At 42.7% G+C, this 21,376-nt stretch overlaps 1 protein-coding gene across 2 annotated transcripts in view; it reads left to right on the top strand.

Moving 5' to 3' along the window:
• The window catches only part of rspo2 (R-spondin 2), a 63,780-nt gene that overhangs the window by 15,760 nt on the left and 26,644 nt on the right, over positions 1 to 21,376 (top strand). For both annotated transcript variants that reach the window (XM_084944674.1, XM_084944673.1), the window contains exon 3: positions 14,526 to 14,714. In XM_084944674.1, the coding sequence (XP_084800800.1) occupies positions 14,526 to 14,714 (189 nt within the window). The remainder of the gene's footprint in view (positions 1 to 14,525; positions 14,715 to 21,376) is intronic.

The raw sequence follows: 21,376 nt of genomic DNA, 5'->3' as shown, positions 1-21,376 counted from the left end.
CACCTTTCCCTCCACCCAACTTTTTCCCCTCAGCCATTTCTTCCTTCTCTTCTGAGAACACATTTTTCCCACAGCTTGAGTGAATTTGAGGGAGTGTAAATACTGAACTATACAAATTCCAAATGGGTTTCTTTCTTTTGGGAATTACTTCTTATTTTGCATGTCTTATACTTCATAAGTAGTTTATGCTCTTTCAGTCAGTGTCAAAAACTGTTAATCTACTGACATTCCTGATATCAGACTGCCTAGATGTACACTACCTGTGCATAAGTTGTGAGCTTCTCCTCATTTCTTTATATTTTGTTAGGAAAATGGGAAATGGGTGCCGTGATTCACTGAAATGTAAAACAAAAACAAAGTTAGTACAGTTCTAACAAGCCTGAAAGTCAATGGTATGACCATCTTTATTCTTCAGCACAGCCTGAACTCTCTAAGGCAAGCTTTCTTAGAATTTCTTTAAGCAGTCTTCAGGAATAACTCCCCAGGGATCTTGAAAGACATTCAAAGCTCTTCTTTGGATGTTGGCTCTTGGATCTCTCACTGCTTCACTGACGTTTAGGTTTGGGCTCTGGGGAGGCCAGTCAATGACTGATAGTGTCCCAGTGTATGTTTTACCATCCATGTATGCTTGTGTTGCTTTGGCAGTGTGTTTGGGATTTGCTGCCAATCAGACACTTGTCAGATGATTTTTGCATAGTGGATCAAAGTTCGACTGTACTTTTCTGCATGTATAATTCCAACAATTTTGATAAACATCACTGGCTTAACTGCAGCTCAAAACCATGTCAAAACAGATGGCTGTAGACACTCACTGTTGTACCTCTCTCCCGATGTTCTCCATAGATATGATTTGATACAATGATTTGATCAAAACACTACATCATCACTACAAAAAAACAGTTTCCACTAATTATCAGTCCAGTTCTTTTTCTAATTTGGCCAAAAAAAAAAAAAATCTGATTTTTCCTCTCTGTTTGCCTTCTTTAATAATGGCTTCTTGACAGCGATACTTCCACTGATACCATTTCTGATGAGGCTTCAGTGGATAGTACATGGATCAACTCAAGGGCCCAGTGCATCTCTGCACACCATGCTGAGATATGCCAGATTTTCAGCTATAATCTCTTTGGGAATCAAAAATACTGTTTTATTTCTGGATTTTACTTTAGAAGTGGGACATAGAAGTTGTCTCTTATGTATCGACACACTCGCTTGATTTAGGTGCGTTTTTTATGCTCGAATAATTTGTAAGTCATTGTTAAGTAGCTTCGCAAAAAGCAAAAAACAGATCTGAGAATTATCTGGTACAAGGCCTGAAAATGGACCATCATCTGCAATTAGCTTACTACATACGTTGCCGTGTTTGAATGATGCAGATTTTTTTTTTTAAAACTGTATTTTGCAACCACATCCTGGACAATTGATCTAATCCTTTCCAAATGTGCTATGCATCACCTCTGGAGTCTCACGAATAAAAAACATAAAACGATTTATTATACTCCATGTAGTTTTGCAACTAAAGGTCAATGTGTTGGCACAAATTTACGTATAGGTCCATAATTCATCCAGGCCAGTTCTTTAAAAAAAAAGCATAAAAATGTCCACATTCCATCACCACACTGGTTTAAACAACATGTTTGCTATTGATAAAATCTCCAATATCCAACTGCTTGTTTGTGAATGTGCTCTGAACCTGTCGATTTCACTTGGCACCATCGTTAGTCTGGTGTGAGTTACTGAAAATGGGTTGAAATAACTCTGGTGTTTCACAAGAACATCATCACCTTTTGTTGAAATTTTGAAAAAAGATAGACAAGAAGAAGCAATGGAGCCAGCAAGAAATGCAAACCACATGTTCATCTCATGGTACCTGTTTAGGGGGTGATAAAGTCCATCTTCGTGACTCATCAATTAACTCCTGCAGTGCCCCAGTGATTGAATACGACAAGATCCTTTTGCACCTGCACTGGCCAGTCCTAGTGTAAATGTATAAAACAAGTATTAACCACCAAGAGAATGAAAAACAGATGATGACCCATCACAGGCAGCAGACAGGTTGATTTTTCTTTTTTTTGTCCATTTTTACTGAAACAATGGCAAGAAAGAGAACAGATTTCGTGTGCATTAAATAGGGAATATTTTGTGCATTTAATAGTGTCAAAGTGCTACAATTAACACTGTTGTTTTTGGTTCATTTTTTTCTAAACCACTTTAAAGCTGTGCTGTAAATCTATAAAATATACCAAAAATAAAATAGGCCCATAAATGCAGCGTTCCTAACAAATGCTTTTTAAAGTGTCACAACTCTTTTAGAATTGACTTTTTTTGTTGTTTTACTCCACTGGAACAAAAGTTTAACATGATTAGAGGTTTGCATTGTTTCACTGCATTGTTTAAATAATGCTGACACGGACTGCAAACAGATATTCTGCTGTTTTCATGGCAAGGCAAAATTGTAAAACATTTATGGGACCGCAACCCACAATGAAGAGGCGATGCCGTTAGTTGACCACCACATCAAGGTCATTCTGTTTTTTCCCCCTCTCATATATGACCAGCTTTTGAGCAGCTTTCCACTGGCTGAAGGGTGTAAGTGTCCATCACTGTGGTTGAAAGTGTGAAAACACTGTGAGAGGCAGGTTAGTGATTCATCTTTTATTACGAATTTCCAAACAGGAATTACAAGGTCTCTTTCACATCAAGGAATCCAGATGTTGTGTCTGACCCGAATAAGGGACTTAAGTCTTAAAGATATTAGGAAGTGAACTAACTTGGGGTCTTCATACAGACTTGAAAGGAGTGCAAGGTTGAGAGTTCAACTGGACAGATGGGCTAAAGGTGCAGAGTGTTTCCAGATAATCTTGGAAGCACTCTCAATGTATCTCTATTTGACCAGCTGCAAAATCAGGAAGGACATTCAAATCACACTTTGAATGAACTTGCAACCTTGTTGCATTAAAAATGTTGCTTTGAAGACTGACCATTTCTGTAACTACTTGCAGTCAGTTGCTGTGTTCACAGTGACTTTGGTGCATAATAATGGTGATAAAACAGTAGTAGATGGAGTCATAGATTCTTGGCAGCCTTGCTTTTATATAGGAATATAACCAAAACAACAGCAGGTGTTGAGCTTCCTTTTGCAAAGGGTTGTGTTGCAGGGGAGTTAAACTCATTGACGCAGACTCACTCAGACTGATTACAGCATGTTTCTATCTATCTGCATTTATAAATTAAATGTTAGTTATTTGCAACCCTTCACCAAAACCTTCACTTAGAGTCTTCACTTGCAACCTCCTCTGCTTCACCGAGACTTGGCTGAACCCAGCGATACCAGACCACGCCGTGCAGCCGACGGGGTTCTTTTCGGTTTACCGCATGGACAGGACAATGGAGTCGGGGAAGAAAAGAGGTGGTGGAGTGTGTTTGATGGTGAACAACAGATGGTGCGACAGCGCAAACATCTCCCCACTCACACGCTCTTGCTCGCCCAATCTGGAACTTTTGATCGTTAAATGTCGCCCTTTCTATCTCCCTCGGGAATTCACTGCGGTCATTGCCTGCACTGTTTACATTCCGCCTCACGCGGACTCGGACACTGCCTTATGTGAGCTACATGAGGCTCTCACACATCAACAAACACTTCACCAAGATGCCGCACTCATTGTTATGGGAGATTTTAACAGAGTGAATCTCAAACGGACATTTCACAACCTTCACCAGCACATCAACTGCCCCACCCGGGGCACTAGGACATTAGACCACTGCTACACCCCGTTCAAGAACTGTTACAAGGCTCAGCCCCTGCCGGCATTTGGAAAATCGGACCATGCCGCCATCTTCCTCATGCCTGCTTACAAACAAAGGCTAAAGCAGCAACCACCAATCAGGAGGGAGGTCGCTAGCTGGACGGACCAATCAGTGGCCGTGCTGCAGGACGCACTGGATGACGCAGACTGGGACATGTTTCGGCGCAGCTCTGATGACATCAACATGTTTACGGAAGTGGTTGTGGGATTTATCGGGAAACTAGCGGACGACACAGCAGAAAGAACTATCATCCGAACGTTTCCCAACCAGAAGCCGTGGGTGGATAAAAACATCCGCGACGCTCTGAGATCACGCACCGCTGCCTACAATGAAGGGCTCGTCTCCGGTAATATGGACCTATACAAGGCTGCGTCCTACAACGTGCGCAGCGCGGTCAGAAAGGCAAAGCGGAGCTACGGGGAAAAACTAGAGTCACAGCTACGACAATGCGACTCTAGGAGCCTGTGGAAAGGACTGCGGACTATAACGGACTATAAACGACCAGCTTCTTCAATGATGAATGCCGATGCTTCACTGGCTGATGAGCTGAACACGTTTTATGCTCGCTTCGATGCCGCAGCAATTAAAACAACAAACGGCTGCACGCGCTCGGAGTGCACCAGTGAAGAAAATGCATTCATCATCACAGAGCATGCCGTGAGGAACACCTTCAGGAGGGTGAACACCAGGAAGGCAGCAGGACCAGATGCAATCCCTGGCCGGGTCCTGAGAGCCTGCGCTGACCAGCTAGCACCGGTGTTCACGGAGATCTTCAAGCTCTCCCTGGCCCAAGCTGTGGTTCCCACGTGCTTCAAACAGTCCATTATTGTTCCTGTTCCAAAGAAACAACAGCCCGCTTGCCACAATGACTACCGTCCAGTAGCACTGACTTCAATTGTGATGAAGTGTTTTGAAAGACTGATGAGAGATCACATCACTTCTTCACTTCCTGCCACCATCGACTCACTTCAGTTTGCTTACCGGACTAATCATTCCACAGACGATGCCATATCTCACCTGCTCAACACATCCCTGAGTCACCTGGACACTGGCAGAGGGAATTATGTTAGGATGCTGTTCATGGACTACAGTTCAGCATTCAACACAATAATTCCCTCTAAGCTTTTCACCAAGTTGACGGATCTAGGACTCAGCTCATCACTGTGTCAGTGGATCCTCAACTTCCCCACAGACAGACCCCAATCAGTGAGGGTGGGAAAACAAGTCTCCCCCTCCATCTCACTCAGCACTGGAGCGCCTCAGGGCTGTGTTTTAAGCCCCCTGCTGTACTCACTGTACACTTATGACTGTGTAGCCACATCAGACACCACCTCCATTGTCAAGTTTGCTGACGACACTGCTGTTGTGGGCCTGATCTCCGACAACATCGAGACGGCCTACCTGGAGGAGATTAGGAACCTGGAGACCTGGTGCCAGGAGAATAACCTCCTCCTAAACATCAGCAAGACTAAGGAGCTGATCGTGGACTTCACTACAAAGCAGGCGAGGAATTACAAACCCCTCATCATCAGTGGCACGCCAGTGGAGAGAGTGGACAGTTTCCGATACCTGGGTGTCCACATCACTCAGGACCTGTCATGGTCCTGCCACATCAACACCCTGGTTAAGAAAGCCCGTCAGCGTCTCTTCTTCCTCAGAAGACTTAGAGACTTCCATCTGCCACTGAAGGTGCTCAAGAACTTCTACTCCTGCACCACCGAGAGCGTCCTGACGGCAAACATCTGCACCTGGTTTGGGAACAGCACCAAGCAGGACAGACGAGATCTGCAAAGAGTGGTGCACTCAGCCGAACGCATCATTCAATCAGAGCTCCCTGACCTGCTGTCCATCTACACCAAGCGGTGCAAGACCAAAGCTAGGAAGATTATGATGGACCTCTCCCATCCCAACAATGGACTCTTCTCACTGTTGAGGTCTGGGAAGCGCTTCCGCTCCCTTAAGGCCAAAACAGAGAGAATGAGGAGGAGCTTCTTCCCCCAGGCTATTCGGGCCCTGAACCAGGTGTAGGACTGGACTCTCCCACACACGTCACTATAAGACTGGACTCTCACACACATCACATCACCACACGCACCACCACACATTTCCTATAATCCTATAATTCCTATAATTTATAATCTTTATAATCTCTTCTGCTATTTGCACATTCTTTACTGTAAATTCCTAAGTTAATTTGTAAATTTTGTAGTAACCTGTAAATTGTAAATATTGTAAAACTTTTTTTCTGTCATTTAATGGTCGGGCATTGTACAGCTACAAGCATTTCACCCCCATGTCATACTGTATATGGTTGTGTGTGTGTGACAAATAAAATTTGAATTTGAATTTAAGAGTGATTGCAATTAGTCTGTGTTGAGCCGCAATGGTTTGTAGACAGGTTGCCTCCCACCAGGCAACCTGAGTAAATCCCTTGTCGTTAAAGGATGTTTGAGGATGTTGACTGCTCAATCTCTGGGTGACCTGTTGTTCATACTCGCATTCGGTTGCAAACAGCAGAAAAAAATCAACCACCAAGTTTTCCTAGTCACAAAGAGGTTGTTGTCCTGTTTTTACTCTGACGTGACAGAGACATAGGGACATAGAGACATAGAGCTAGGCCACATTGAATTTTAAAGCTGCAAAACAACCAACATTCCCTTGAAAGCTCACTAGGCTATTTAATGTGTTTTATCTTGTGTAATCATGTTGAATCTATGCGTGTACAGCAAATAAATTGTCTTTTTATGGGAAGTTTGAAACTTATGTACGTCTTGGCTGAGAGCAGTAAATAGGGAAACCACCAGAGACTCTAACATGTTAGTTCTCATGTACACATTAACCCTACCAGTATCAATCTTGTTATTTAACTCTCAGAAAAAACACAAACAGAAAAAAAACCACTTCAAAAAATTGTTAAAATGTCAAACTATTCCTTCCATTCATTTACATCCGTGGTTATCCAGTGAGTCAAATCTATTTTTCTCACCTGCATGGCACTGTGGCCCGACCTGTTGAGTCACACCAAATTAAATTAGTTTGACTTTTTGTTTTATTACGCACTAAAAAGTGTTGCCTTCATGTTGCCATTTTTCCACTTGCCTGTTTGAACCATAGCTGCCTGTTTTACCCATTCGCCATTACATTAACAACCACCCTTTTAAGTGAGGGTTCAAATCCCCGAGCTGCCTGCGTCGCACGGTGGATCTGTGTCACAAGAACACTTTGGCTGGGGCTAATATGTCTGACAGCAAAATGTGTTTGCTCAGTCTCATGCTGCAAAATCATTATAAGCAGCAGGACTGTCCCAAATTATAAACATGTGCTTACAGTATGATCTGTTAAAGTAAACTGGGGGGGGGGGAAAGCATAGATCCTAAAACCTGACTGTTTCCAGCTGGAACAGAGTCAGAGGCAAGTCCAATATATTTTCTGCTAAATTGGAACAGAAATGCGCCTTCAGCACACAGGCCCAAAGTACCCCCCTCTTTTACCCCTTCTGCTTTTACTCTGCAATTTTTTAGCTAAGTGCGACTTCCAAATTCATGACAAATAAAGTTACGGGCCCGAAAAGCAGGTTGTTTGATGTCATTTTCCATGCTCGAACAATGTTGAGATGTTACAACCGCTGGTGAACTGCGGGTGCGAGGGCTGACACTGCTACAGCTATGGAGCGTAATCCTCGATAGTTTGGTGGTTTGAAGAGATCCAGAAAGTGGCTGCTTTGCTCCTTCTGGTACGCTTCGCTGCCAGTCAGCTGGAGGCTGCTGCGCTGTCCTGTATATGCCCTTTCCTTGTCCCATGCTTTCTCTTTTTTCCCCTTAAGTGGAACAGCAGTAAGCTTATACCAGCATTTAAGGGGAACAAGTGAGGTAGACAATAAACAATAATAGTCCCAGTGCCACGAGGAAAGCGTATAATTCTGTTGGTGAATGTGGCGCTTTCCACATGAGAGTGCAAGTCTTTGTGACCTGCTGCTACTCCAAAAGCTGAGGTTTTCCATCACTGCCTCTTCACCATGTGACATTTATGGATAATATAGATGAAGCGGCTGATATATTTTTGCCGTGTTACTGGATGATGTCAAGATTCCCCGTATGTATATATGTGTCCTGCACTGTAAAGTGCCTTTTCCAAATAATGGACAGTGTGCCTGCTGGATAGCTGCATTCACAGTCTGCATTATTAGATTTACATACCAGGGGCCCTTGGAGAAATGAAGCAGAACTGTGAGAATAGAAAGAGTTGTGTTTTAATATAAGCACCAGTCTTCAGTTTTGCTGAGTTCGGAATTCACCGCCGTGTTATGATACCGATACAAGTCTGCAGCATTTCTGCATCACCTCAGCAGTTAACCGGGACACGCTTTTTGCTAGCCCACTCTCTGGTTTTCTATTTAGCGCTTGGTTAAAATGACAGGTGTCAAGGTAAACTATGGTCTGTTACTTTTTGCTGAGTGAATGACGCTGTGACTTGAACTGAGGAGCCGAGGCGTGAAACAGAATCATGTCACTGCTTTGTTCTAAATGTTTTTGGCCACAGACAACAAAAAAATCCTTGCATCTGAAAATAACATATCCCAAAAAACATAAATACAAGGATCCTATGGAAATTAAAGGAAATGAAAATAAAATGTATATCTTTAAGGGCCTGAAAATGGTTACAGAGAATCAGTCTTCATCAGTAATGACCTAAGATTCGTTAACAAAGTCAATCTAAAAAAAGACCTACATCACTGAAGCCTACTAAAACATGTCTTTTGTTCTTTTTGTGAAGTTCACGGCTCTAGAAGAAACACAAAAATTATATTCAATTTGCCTTGTTAGGGTTTTGGGTTGCAGAAAGTTGGAATCTTTCAATATGAATGTATTCATGGGTAACAGTAGGTAGGTGAGTGCAAGGCAGGAAGTTCGCTGACCGTGGGTGGAACCTCATGGCGTATGCTGATGGTTTTGGCAGCCATGAGCATAATCTGTCACGCTGGCTTTGGACTCATAAAAATCTACCTGCGATGGAGTTTGGGTTTTTTTTTTTTTTTTTTACTTGATCTAAAAGCAGCCCTAATTACTCTTAAGCTGCATGCAGTTAAATTTCCCAGGCTGCAAAACGAAAGCTGCCGCGCTCCAAACACGCTGTCATTCTTATGCTGTGACTCTAACTGTTGTTCGACAAACTTAAGATGAACAGCATACATACTTAATAGCAGGTTTATAAATCATGTTCTCTTGCAGCCTTGACCACTTGATTAGCATAGCTATGACTCTTGACTGGGTGCTTTCCCAGTCGAATATGTGAGTGGCATCCTATAGTAGATGCATAACTGGTGGATGAAGTCAAGAAAGTCAGTTGCGCTAGTTAGCTGTTACTGCTTCTACTCCTATGTATTTACTTTTATGGCCAAACTTCCTGTATGGGATCTTAATGAAGGGTAATCTTGATCTTGTGGGTTCCTCTACTTTGACATGAGATTTAAAAGATAGATTTGACAGATTTTAGAGCATATCGACAGCGCTAATGCTAGCCAAACATGTTAACTTGCATTACAAGATCTGTCATCTCCACTGTAATTGTAACCAACCATTCAATACATTTTCACAGCACTGTATTTTTGTGTTGGGGCATCAAGTTGGTCATTCCTCATTTGGAGAAGGTTGATGTCTAAGTAATGCAATTCAAGGGGATTCCAGAACAACACCCTGCCTTTGTCACTCTCAGAAACCTTTAAGCTAACTGCTGTTGATCTAAAATAAAACAGGTGTTGGAACTGCATGGCATATTTCACTGTAACATGATCAATTTTAATTTTGGTGATTATTATATTTTTATAACATGAGTGTTTCCAAACTGGCTGCCATCTCAGTCTAGAGAAGACAGCCCACAAGATGCCAGGTGCAGTTGGGTTTTTGGATAGTTAGTTGGATAGAAGCATGAAGCATGAAGAAAAAGAAAATCCTCTGTAAATTAGCTGAAAGGACACTGCTTAGTGGCACACTGGAAAGTACACTTTCTGACAAAGGTTAAATAAGGTTTGGGCCAGTCTTGCGCTTATATTGTAAGCTACATATGTAGCTATAATTAGCAGGTCTTTAACTTAATTTAGTATAAATATTGGGGCATAGGGAAACAGCATAATCATAATCTAGCCATATCAATAATCTGTCCAAAAGTTTATAAATTATTTATAAATTAACTTGCCATGTACTGTGTTTAAACTTTTGACAGTTTTTGTAATGAGGAAAGTTAGATCTTGCTAAGCTAACTGGCTTCTGCTTTATACTTGCACACCGACGTAATCTTCTCCAAACTGCCAGCATTTTCTTTTAAAAATGTACCCATTATGTAAATTCTCTTTATAAATGCAAATGATTTCAAGGTATTTTCCTCCCTCGGGACTTACCAGGGTTTAGCTGTCACAGTATATTTGTGAAGGCTGAGGAAGACGATATGTGAGGGGTCCTTCATGTGGTTCCTGTATGAGAACAGCAGCTTTGCACAGTGCTCTGCCTTGTAGACATGACGCATTGAGGCGCTTATTAAGTTTTTGTATTAAAATGTCCTTGTGGAGGCTTTTTCAGCGATGTTCGTATGGATTTGGGCTTTTGTAAATAGAGTACTTGAAGCCCAGAAGGATCTTTACTCAGCTGTCAGAAGTGGGAACTGCGGATTTGTTTTGTTTCACGTAATAAGCACTTTGTGGTTGAAATCGTAAACGACATCACTTTATCATGTGAAAGGAGTGGTGCTTTTAATGATGTGCAGTCCTCTCCCGAAGTCTCAAAATACATACCGTATACGTTAAACCTGGTATCCATAATGAGATGCTGACCACTCTGTCCATTTGTTCTACATCTGTGGGTCAGTTTAATTTCAAAGTGACTGACAGAAGAAGAGCATGGGCGTGAAGAACAGAAGAAGAACATGGAACATGTGTCTGAACACACTTAGCATTAGGATAGACTGGGTTTAAGCAGACCTGGTGTCTGAAAATAGGAAAGACATAATATGCCAAAAGAAAAAGGGACCACATTTACAATTTGGAACCAGTGTTGGTCAAGTTATTTGAAAAAAGTAATCAGTAACTAATTACTGATTACTTACCCAAAAAAGTAATCCCGTTACTTTACTGATTACTTATTTTCAAAAGTAATTAATTACTTAGTTACTTTTTAAAAACACGATTTACAACCTGAATAGGTAATAAAGCGATAGATCTGTCAGGCCAATTCTACTTTTTCTGCATAATCCATCACAAAATGTAATCAAATGGAAAAGTCCCTTTTTAAAACTTGTTTTATTAGTTTTAATCTTTTAACTTTATGCATCAAGCAAAAATTTAATTATATGCAACATTATCTGACTTGAATAAATTAGTTTAACATTTAAACCTATTTTCTGCACATTCCAGCACATAAAATATTTTTTTGTGTGTGTTTACACTCACTCTTTCAAATAGATGCAAGTAAAACATAGCAGAAAATAAATAAAGTCACAGACTAGCGGTCCTGTTGCTCTATTTTCACCTGTAAAGCAGGAGCGGGGTAGGCGGAGGTTTACCCTGGTGCAGGTGAGCCGCAGCGGTCAGTGGAAGAATCCGCGAGTTTCTCTGTGAATTTCCCATTACGTCATAGCGCACTCGGTGCTTGCTTGGAAGCTTAGGGTTTTTTTCGCTGTAAAAAGAAGTTTTCTTCCCACGCACAACGGACGCTAATGTTTTTGTCACTTTTTATGGAATCAAACTCAAAGTAAGGTCAGTACTTCCACACTTTAAACGCTGCACGCTCATATTCTCTCCCGCACTCGATATATTATCCATTGTTGATCTGCACACAGCTGTTGTCACGAACGTCATACTCACTGTCATGAGACATTCTTGCAAAAAAATCACGGTTTTAGTAACGCAGTAACGCAGCGTTCCTACGGGAAAGTAACGGTAATCTAATTACCGTTTTTGCAATAGTAATCCCTTACTTTACTCGTTACTTGAAAAAAGTAATCGGATTACAGTAACGCGTTACAAGTAACGCATTACTGCCCATCTCTGTTTGGAACATATTCCCTAGCAAACTAGCTATACAGTCCTCCCAAATTAGGTTAAACTGCTGTAATATATGGAGATGTCTGTTAATTTACTTTTCAGTATCTTTTCTTCTGCTCTAAAAAAAGAAAAAAATCAGAGTACATTTGGATGTTTTTCTTAAGAATGGCTGAAACCTGCTGGCAGTCGGCAGATTGATGTAAAGTGCACTAGACATTATGCCGGTAGTGTGGGACGTGAGTTGGACAGCGTAGCTCCAGACACTGTGAATTGTGGCCTCTTTCCTGACATACCTGTGGCCTAAACCTCCAAACCTTTCCACAGACGCACACACACAAGCTAATCTCCCCAAGATCTGGACCAAAAGAGTTTCTCTCCACTGCCTTCAGCCTTTCCTTCCCTACTTTCCCCATAGTCATATGGTAATTCCAGGACACGGGAAATGCTTCATTCAAACAGCGTATACTGCGCTGTCCTCACTTGCCATCACCGTGAGATTAGCAACAAGCAGAAACAACGGAGAGCAAAGAATGAGCGGGAACTTTGAGCCAGGCTCATCAAAAGGCCTTTCAATAACTATAATTTCTCTGTTGATTGACCTGCCAATGGTCTGGGATGACCACAGGCCCGGATAGTGTTTTTCTTTCATTCTTGTTAGGATAGTTTTGTTAGCATAGTGTTAAGAGGTTTGAGCCCGCTTGAAACGCTTTGCAGAAATAAACTTTTCCAGCCTGACAGGTTTACCTTCGCCAAGTTGGCTTTCCTTTTCTGTCAGTGCTATGCTCAGATTTAGCAAGGGCAGACGGGAGTACATGTGACTGGTTTAATGCGAATGTCAGTTTGCTGTAAATGCACCCAGACTGTGTATTCTACAGGAATATATGGTTGAGTATTGAGGTTGGGTCTAATGATGAAGTTTAGTCTTACAGAATGGAAGGATTGACAGAATGAAATATGAGATATATTCGGGGGAGTGATTCTCATGATTGCGATAGCGTTACCTGACGGGAAATAGAAGTCGGCTTTAAGTTCCTGCACGTTATTATAGCACTTTCTGTAAGGTAAGGAAAGCACTTGACATTTGTCCAGTTGTACTAGATGCTAGGTAAGACGCACCTGTATCCGCCAGATGACTTTGAGGATGCCGTCTTGGAGCTGCATTGGCACAACTAAAACGTTGGATTGACAGTTGAACATAAGACACGATTTTCCATCTGAGAATTGGAAGAGTCAACGCTAGTATTAATTTGGGGTTTTCATTCATGTCTTACTGAGCAAGTGCTGACTGGAGATGAACCATCCCCAGTCTGTGTGATGAATGGAGTTGGAGCGCACATCACGGCGCTGCTGTGATCGATGGAGTGTCGCTGTAAACCTCATCCCTAAAGACCATCAGAGACACATTCTGATTAGCACTTAATCTTACTTCCATCCACTCTGGCTTCAGGAATACGAGCACAGTTTGGCAGAGCCAGCATACCTCTCTAAAGACTGTCTCCCAGCGCTCCAACAAAACAAATGAAAAAAAGATGAGACCAAGGCAGCCTCCGACATGCGCTGACTTATTTTTTACATGATTACAAACTGATGCTTGCAATGGGCCCACTTAGCTCTCACTTTTTTCTGGTTGAATCCCTTCAGAGAAATCTAATATGTGGATCTATGGCCAGTAATGCAGGCATGCTCTGCTCTGTCCAGCTTGCTACACAGTGTTTTATTAAGCGTTGTGGTAGGTCGCACAGTATAAGCACCACTGTTACCCAGTCCCTGCCTGTGATATTCAAGACTTGGCTTGAAGAACATCTGAAGTGTCTCTCGTTTGGAATGGCCCGAGGATATTTTCCTGTAAACGGGATGCTAAGGAGTTTACATTGAAAGTCACTTATTGTAGAAAGGACTGTCTTTTTACTGGCTCCTTTGTCTTCCACAGGCAACTCGAGCTGAGGCTAGAGCCGCTGCGGTTCTGGGGGCTTTCATCGGCTGTCTCAACGCAATCGTTTAGGAGGCCAGCTCTGACCAGAATTAATGCAATATTCACATTCATAACCAATCAGCATTCGAACGCTGAGAGGCGAACTAGAGTTTGCATGAATGACGAATTGGACATATTTACTATGAATTGAAGGATATCCTGCTGATATATCTATTATGGTTGTTTGGGTTTTTACTCTTGTACTTAGGTATTATTCTAACGGTCAGCCCTCCCACAGTTGAGTGTGTTGCCTCTTGTTCACCCCGTCCCTGTCACAGGGTGAACTTACGGTCATCCGCAGATGAGTAATGATACAAGGATCTGAAGGAATCCTGCTTCTTTGTTGCTGGTTCAGAATAAACAGCCATCTGAACCACCGTGGAAGTTACATCTTCCAGCGGTAGACGAGCTAACAGAAGCACTGACCTCGCAGTCGCTGTACACACACCCTTAAAACACACACACGCACTGAAAATAATTTTTTTTTTGTGTCTGATGATCATTGATTGATGATGGTAAATTCACTGTTCAATAAAGGATCGATCACAAATGCTGATTTCAGAAAGTTTTTAGGAAATATAAATCTGTGTGTTTTGTGTGAACAGTCTTTGATCGAAAAAAAAAAAGTGACAGATTCTTCCGGATTCTAATCAACTCTTGCTCCTATGTCACCCTCTTTCTTCCCCCCACCCCCCCTGTTTGTCCTTCCTGCAGCTAGCTATGGTGCATACCCCATCTGTAAAGGCTGCTCGGTGTGCTCCAGGGATAACGGCTGTGTGAACTGCCAGCCCAAACTGTTCCTGTTTCTGCGGAGGGAGAGGATGAGGCAGTACGGGGAGTGTCTTCACGACTGTCCGGCCGGATACTACGGCATGCGCAGCCCCGAACTCAACATGTGCTCCAGTAAGATCCTATCGAGTTTAACCTACCCAGCATCCCTCATACACTCCCCAAAATCTCCTTCCACCCTCGGCTCCCTAGCCAGACATAGTCAAAGGAGCTTGCAAAGAAAAGCGTCTGGACTTCTTTAAGTTACTTGAAGACGTTTCACCTCTCATCCGAGAAGCTTCTTCAGTTCTAAGGTCAAATGGTGGAGAGTCCCAGATATAAACCTAGTGGGAGTATCCCCCCACAGAGGGACAAAAGGACCCCCTGATGATCCTCTAATCGCCTGAGCCAAGGTGTGAAACTGGGTGTGGGTCCCAATCAGCCAGAGTTTCGGGTGTGTTCATTGTGAAACCTGGCCCCACCTTATCATGCGAATTCCTGAGGTCAGATGGCCCAGGATGTGAGTGGGCGTTAAGGCCCACTCACATTGCAAGCTCCTTTGACTACGATGACCTGGATGACTGAGAACCTTCACAGACATATAGCCAGACATACAATACCACCTCCCATTTTCCCACAGCGAATGATTTATTGCAACTTACTCAGAGGAGACGCACATGCCTGACGATTTGAACGGCTCATCCGTTCACACAGGTGGATGTAACTGGTGAAGCCTTGTCTTAGCAGCCTCTGTAACGCGAGGTTGTCTGAAGGCATGAAATCGAACCACAAATGCAACCAAAATGCAAATGCAGTTAGGCCAAAACTAGCTTTAGGGCCACATTAAACAGCAGTACGGTAAAGCAGTCCTTTTCGAGATACTATGCAATATGGAGAAAGATGTTTATATGTTAGAATAAGGGAAGGAAACTTACTTGTTTTAACGACTGATTGCCAGAGCTTGTGGATTGAGGTTTTCTTTAGACAGTGTAATTTCTTGGAAGTCAAAGACATTTTTTTGCCTGTGAACAGAAAGCAGGCCACCCACCAATATATTGTGCATTGACTGGAGAGTTTGATTAAGAAAAGCAAAGCAATAAAAGTGGCACTACACCTTAGACTAATATTGTATTTAGTATTTAGAGAAAGGCAATATAATTCGGAACTTGACTTACTTTTATTTACTGTTTGAGTAATGAAACCATATTAAATATCACCTCATCATTAGGCATATTAGTGTTTTGGACCACACCTTTGGTCTTACATACTCTAGATTATACTATTAACAATAGCTCGTCAATCAAATGTTCTTCTCATCTTCATGTTTCACTTTCGTAACTTAACCTTTACGAACATGAAATATGGCCGGAGAGAAATAGAGAGGACCTTTATAGGTGTTGGCTGAGTGTTTCATATAAAAACAGTGGAACTTAAATCCTAGGCCAAACTTCTGACAGGCGTACTGAAATTAAGTCCCAGATAAAGGTGTCCGTACCTTTGCCACTGACATGCAGCAACCGTAGCCCACCTAGATGCAAATATATAGATTGGCTCATTTTGATATTAAAATAAAAGCATATTACAGCCAAACTACCAATTTCTTTTTTCTTCAAGCCATAAATGGCCTCTATTGAAAGTGAAACTTCAGTGTCCAGAAATCTGGCAGTGGAACATCAGCGCATGTTCATTTTTACCTGGTCAGGTTGTGATTCTTCATCAGTCTTTGAGGCTCTGTTCAGAAATTAGTACTATAAAAGGTTCAAAATATAAATTCATGAATGAATTTAAAATAATGTTTTTCTTAATTACTATCAGTGTTTTGTGGGTCAGCCTGTTCCCATTCTTACCAAACATAAAGCTAAACCTTTACTAACTAAATAAAATTAAAAATATTGAGGAAATACATTGAGATTGAGATTATTCGAAATGGGCGGTTTTTCCTTTTTGTAGGATGTTTTTTTTGGATTTAGGATAACAAGATCACAAAAGGTTTGCAGAAATATCTTGTAGTGCAGTTTGAAACTTTGAACGTCTCTTTTAGCAGACTGCTGGTATCAATTGGATACCCACAAACAAAACCCTTGCTCTTTGCATGCTCATAGTTCATCAGTTTTCCCACATTAGAGGCAAAATCCTAAAGGCTCCAAAGTCACTTTATCCCATTTTCATTACTCAGAGAAAACTAGAAGTGAAAGACATCTTGTTATTTGGTCGACGAGAGAAAAAAAAGTCTTTTAAAATGTTACTTTTTAACCCTGCTTTCCTGACTGCACCGCCCCACACAGGCTAAATTTTCACTTTAACGGATCCTGATGTGTGGGAAGTTAATCTGGATCACTGGCCATGCAAACTGCTCATAGAACAACATCTTGTATTGTCATGTAGCATCAGACTTTAGAGCGAGAACTACTTTGATGTGATAGCTGCTTCAGCTGTGGCTCTCTAATCCGGTTTCCTATTCGAGTCTCACTCTCAACTGCGCTCTGTGTGTCATTTCCACTAAACAGCTGGCATCCGACCACTTTATTGCGGACATTTTATCGACTTGGAAGGTAATATTTGTGAGCTAATGCAGTCAACTGGAACTCAGACACAGTGGACATGAATGGCGATGATGAGGGGTTCTCTGTGCCCTGTTTCTTTGGGGCTTTTTAAGCACTTCCTCTGAAATCACTTAGAGGACAGCTGTTTATTATTAAATCAGAGTTTGTCTGTGCGATCTTATCACATTCAAGAATTTTTTTGAGGGCTGTTCTGAAATTCTTCTACTAAGCAAGAGGTCGATAGGATTGGGGACTCTCTCTCTGACATCTAACGTTCACTTTTTCTAAAGGAAAACCGTAAACTGACATTGTTATGCAATATAAAGCAAGGAAAGCTAGACAGACGGCTGTAGTTTCACTGGTATGGAATCTAAGACAAATACAAAAATCGTATGTATACTGTTATGTTGAACAAGTCATGGTTCAGACTGTAAATTTAGATGTCAGATGTACTTTCTCTGCTGTGCAGGGTCAAGCTCCTGGTCATAAATATAGAGATCCTTGACTGCAACTGTTAGTTAAAGATCCTCCAAATGCACTATTATGGTTGATCTCTATTAGGGTCAGCTGGCTCATCTGGAAAGCAGGTTTCTTGTGGCTTTCTGGTCTTCTAACAGGTCGTCATTCACGCGTTTCATTCTTTAGCTTCTGTGCACTGCAGACAGTCTAGTCCACCTGACTCGCATGTCTTTGGAAAGTGCTTGCCAAAAACTGTGATAATGCGGTTCTACTAAAATTGAAGCCAACAGCAATACTTTAATGTATGATCATTTAAATCTTTGCTCTTTGCAAATCCGCAAAGAACTCAACGTTGACTGCTGCTCCTTGCTACTAAAATGTTTCCTCGAATTTCTTCTGAATACCTTGAGAAACTGTGCCGTATGATGAATTTTAAATTTAATGCTCACTTTTCTGGGGGGTTTCCCATTCACTGCAGGGAAGATAACACCATAATTAGAGACTGAAACAATGGGAGCTCTGCTTTCTGCGGCGTAACGTAACTGGAAGCCCATTTGCAGCTACACTTCAGCTAGGTTCCAAAGAGGCTCGAGACATGGGAGCCACAGTGTTTACTGCCATCACGGAGATGGAGCTGGTTCGTCAGTAATGTCTTTTTGTTGCATAATATCTTTCTGCGTGACCATATTTTATGTTCTTGGACCTCTGCTCCCCTGGAACTCTTTTCAGCAGCTAATGAATGGGTTGATATGAGCCATAAACCATATGCTGTAACTCCAGTGTTATCCACGGGAGTTCTTATCAGTCGCCCAGAACAGGCCCCACACCGGTGTCTGTGAGTGTCAGCCCACTGCTCTGCAGGGAAGATTTGTAGCAACGGTCACACAGTGCGCTGCTTTGTGTACAGCCAAATCTGCATGAATGTAGAGCAGTCACGCTCTCTGCAAAGTCACATTTCATATCACTTTGCTTTTAATATACATTCCTCAGCCAAAGCATATTCTGTCATTTGCTATCACAAGCGAGCTCACTTGCTGAAAGAATTATGAGCTGAAAGGCGACTATCAGAGCTGTCTTCTGTATGAGACAAAGTGTTGAGAGGGTCAGCATGAGTGCAGGGCTGCATTGAAGACTTCCTCCCTCGGGGTATATTACAGACCCCCCACTGCTAGACATACTCTAGCTGCCAGCACAGTTGCCTTACCCCAATGCAGCAGCTTTAAAAACCCCACGCTGCGTTCACTGCCAACCACCAACCAGTCAAATCAAAGCCTGAGATTCAGTATCCTGGAAATGTGATTTAAAAATTGCCCCTAATTTAGTGCCAGTCTGTTGTGCTCTAGAGACTTTTTTATTTTTTCTTATGGGTCAAAATAGAAGCTCATTGGATGTAACCTCTCCAAGATCATTTGAATTTTAAAGTGCATTTTGGGAATTTGTTGGGTTGCAGATCCGTTATGCATTATGATCGTTAACCATATGGGCACAAGTGTGCGTAAAGGTACTTAAGTTTTTGCTGCCTTTAGCTGGCAACAGTGGCAGGACTCTCTCCTTTAAGCTCCCCTTTCCTTGCTCTGCTTCTGAGCATGTGGGTATTTCCATTGCAGTCTAACCAACAAAAAGACCAGTTGCTTTTGGCCTTTGAGCTTCACCAAGGGACATTTAATCATCACAGCTTTACTAACCGCACTTTCAGATTTGCCAGACAATACAACGGGCCCACCAAACCAAGCCCGCTCCCAGGACCTTACACCCAGACACAGAGTTGAATTGGGTTTGTTCTCAGAGACCTGCATAATTATGCATGCCAAAGTGCAAGAGTGGAAGGGCTGTCTACGCTTGACCACCGTCTGAAGCTTGAGCTGTCTGCCAGTACATGCTGGAATATAGGAGCCCAGCATATCACAAGATTGTGCCTTTTGGAGTGAGGAAACTACGAGGACCTGCTGACATGTCTGTCATCCCTGATCTCTCTTTGGGAGATACTGACTGACAGAAACATCACCTCTGCTCCACCTTGCTCTGTGTTTGTGTGCGGAGGTGCAGCCATGTGGGGAAAAAAAACGCACGGAGAGTGTTGGGAAGAACATGGCAGCGCTGGCCGTTGCCACGAACATCTGCCGTCCGCAGCCCCACACGACATGGCTGGGTGGCAGCGGGCAAGCCAAAGCTTCCATGTCAGCCAAATTCAGGGCCCCTAGAGTAGGTTAGAGCTGTTCAACTTAGGCTGGATAAGAAAGATGGAAAAAGAGGGCTTGTTTTCCCCCTCACTCTGCCAGGCCCTTTTTATAACATGGACACTCCTGCTGTGCATCATCAAGTCTGGTTAGTTTTGTGGAGGTGGCTCTCTCGGAAGACTGATGACTGGCCTGACAGCCCAACTCCGGGCTCAGCTATAAGCCTGTGAGGAACAATATGATTTAACACCATCCCTCTCTGCACAGCGAGGATTCGTGTCAATAAATGAAGTGATTACACATGTTGCTGTGAGCCAGTGGAGGAACAGCAAGTTGACAGAATCTGACACGGAGCTTCAAGTGTCCATGATCAAATCAGTCGGTTCCCCATCCAGACCACAGCTGAGGGACTTCCTTCTGCCAAGCATGTGCTATTAGATGACAAGTGACACTCGGTGACTCATGTCTTGACTTCAAAAGCACTTGGCGTGCAAACCGTGTACAACTGAAGTGCAAAATCAGATGAAAAAGAAAAAAGAAAAGTGAAGCAGTGACATTGTAACAGTGGTGAAGCACTGACGAAATCTCTTTAAATTGAGCATCCTCAGCCACTGCCCCACCACACACACACACACACACACACACACACACTTTCCAGTGTTCATCATATAAGTCACAGCCAGAACCAGGCTGGGAGATAATGATGATAATAAGTTTAAGTCACAGGAACACCGGGCCTTCACTGGGATCTGATGACCTCATTATTTCTCATTAGTTTCCCTGTGGCACCTAGATGAAGACTTTAAAGGTGGTCCAGAGGTTAATCCCGCCGGGAGAGTGAACCCACTCCCCTGTATCTGTTACTGGAGCTGCTGGACTAGCCGTCTCACTGCTGAGCTGGTCGGTGGTCAGTATAGGGGCTTCTCCGGTGCCTCAGATAGCCCACGCTGTTCCAGATAGCCTTTTGGCTGATAGCTGGACTCTGAATGTCTGTCACAGGGATTCCCTTCCTAACTGGCCCCTCATGCCGACGACCTCTGACCCTCCGGCTTTGCCTACTTTCATTTCTAACTCCCATGCAGTTGCATTGATGTTGTCGTCCACTTCATCCATTTCCCAGCATGACATCATTGCTTATCTGCTATTTAGAAAACTAGATACCCGGGTGTTTGAGCCTTTGCCTGGCTACATCTGAAAAACTGAAACCAAGAGTGATGTTTTAATCAAAAACCTTGTCAAGTGCTTATGCTGCTTCTGCAAGGACATAAACCTCCGCACATCTGGGTTGCTCATATTTACTGTCAATAACCAAGGATTGCACAACAGCCGCAGTGCTTCAGAGTACTGCCAGATGTTCTTGTTCTCCCGCTCCCTCTTTTATTTTTTGGTCCAAAAGCTAAAAGTCTCTCAGGTGATGACAGGCCTGGGAAGTGTGAGGGGTAAAAAGACAGCTTTGTGCTTTCCAATTAGCGCTGTGATTTATTTGCTCGCTCCCTGTATTGGGCTTGTTTTGTATCAGACCCAAGCATTGCTGATTTAACTTCCTTATCCAGACAGAGGCAGGATACTTAAAAAGAACAGCAGAGTGCATTCATAACAGAACCGCTTGGCCTGGTCA

Source organism: Perissodus microlepis, chromosome 11 (assembly GCF_051167445.1).
Source record: "Perissodus microlepis isolate ML-2025 ecotype Zambia chromosome 11, ASM5116744v1, whole genome shotgun sequence".
Classification (NCBI taxonomy): domain Eukaryota; kingdom Metazoa; phylum Chordata; class Actinopteri; order Cichliformes; family Cichlidae; genus Perissodus; species Perissodus microlepis.
The sequence above is the reverse complement of the archived record's forward strand: the minus strand, read 5'-3'. Positions and strand labels throughout refer to the sequence as shown.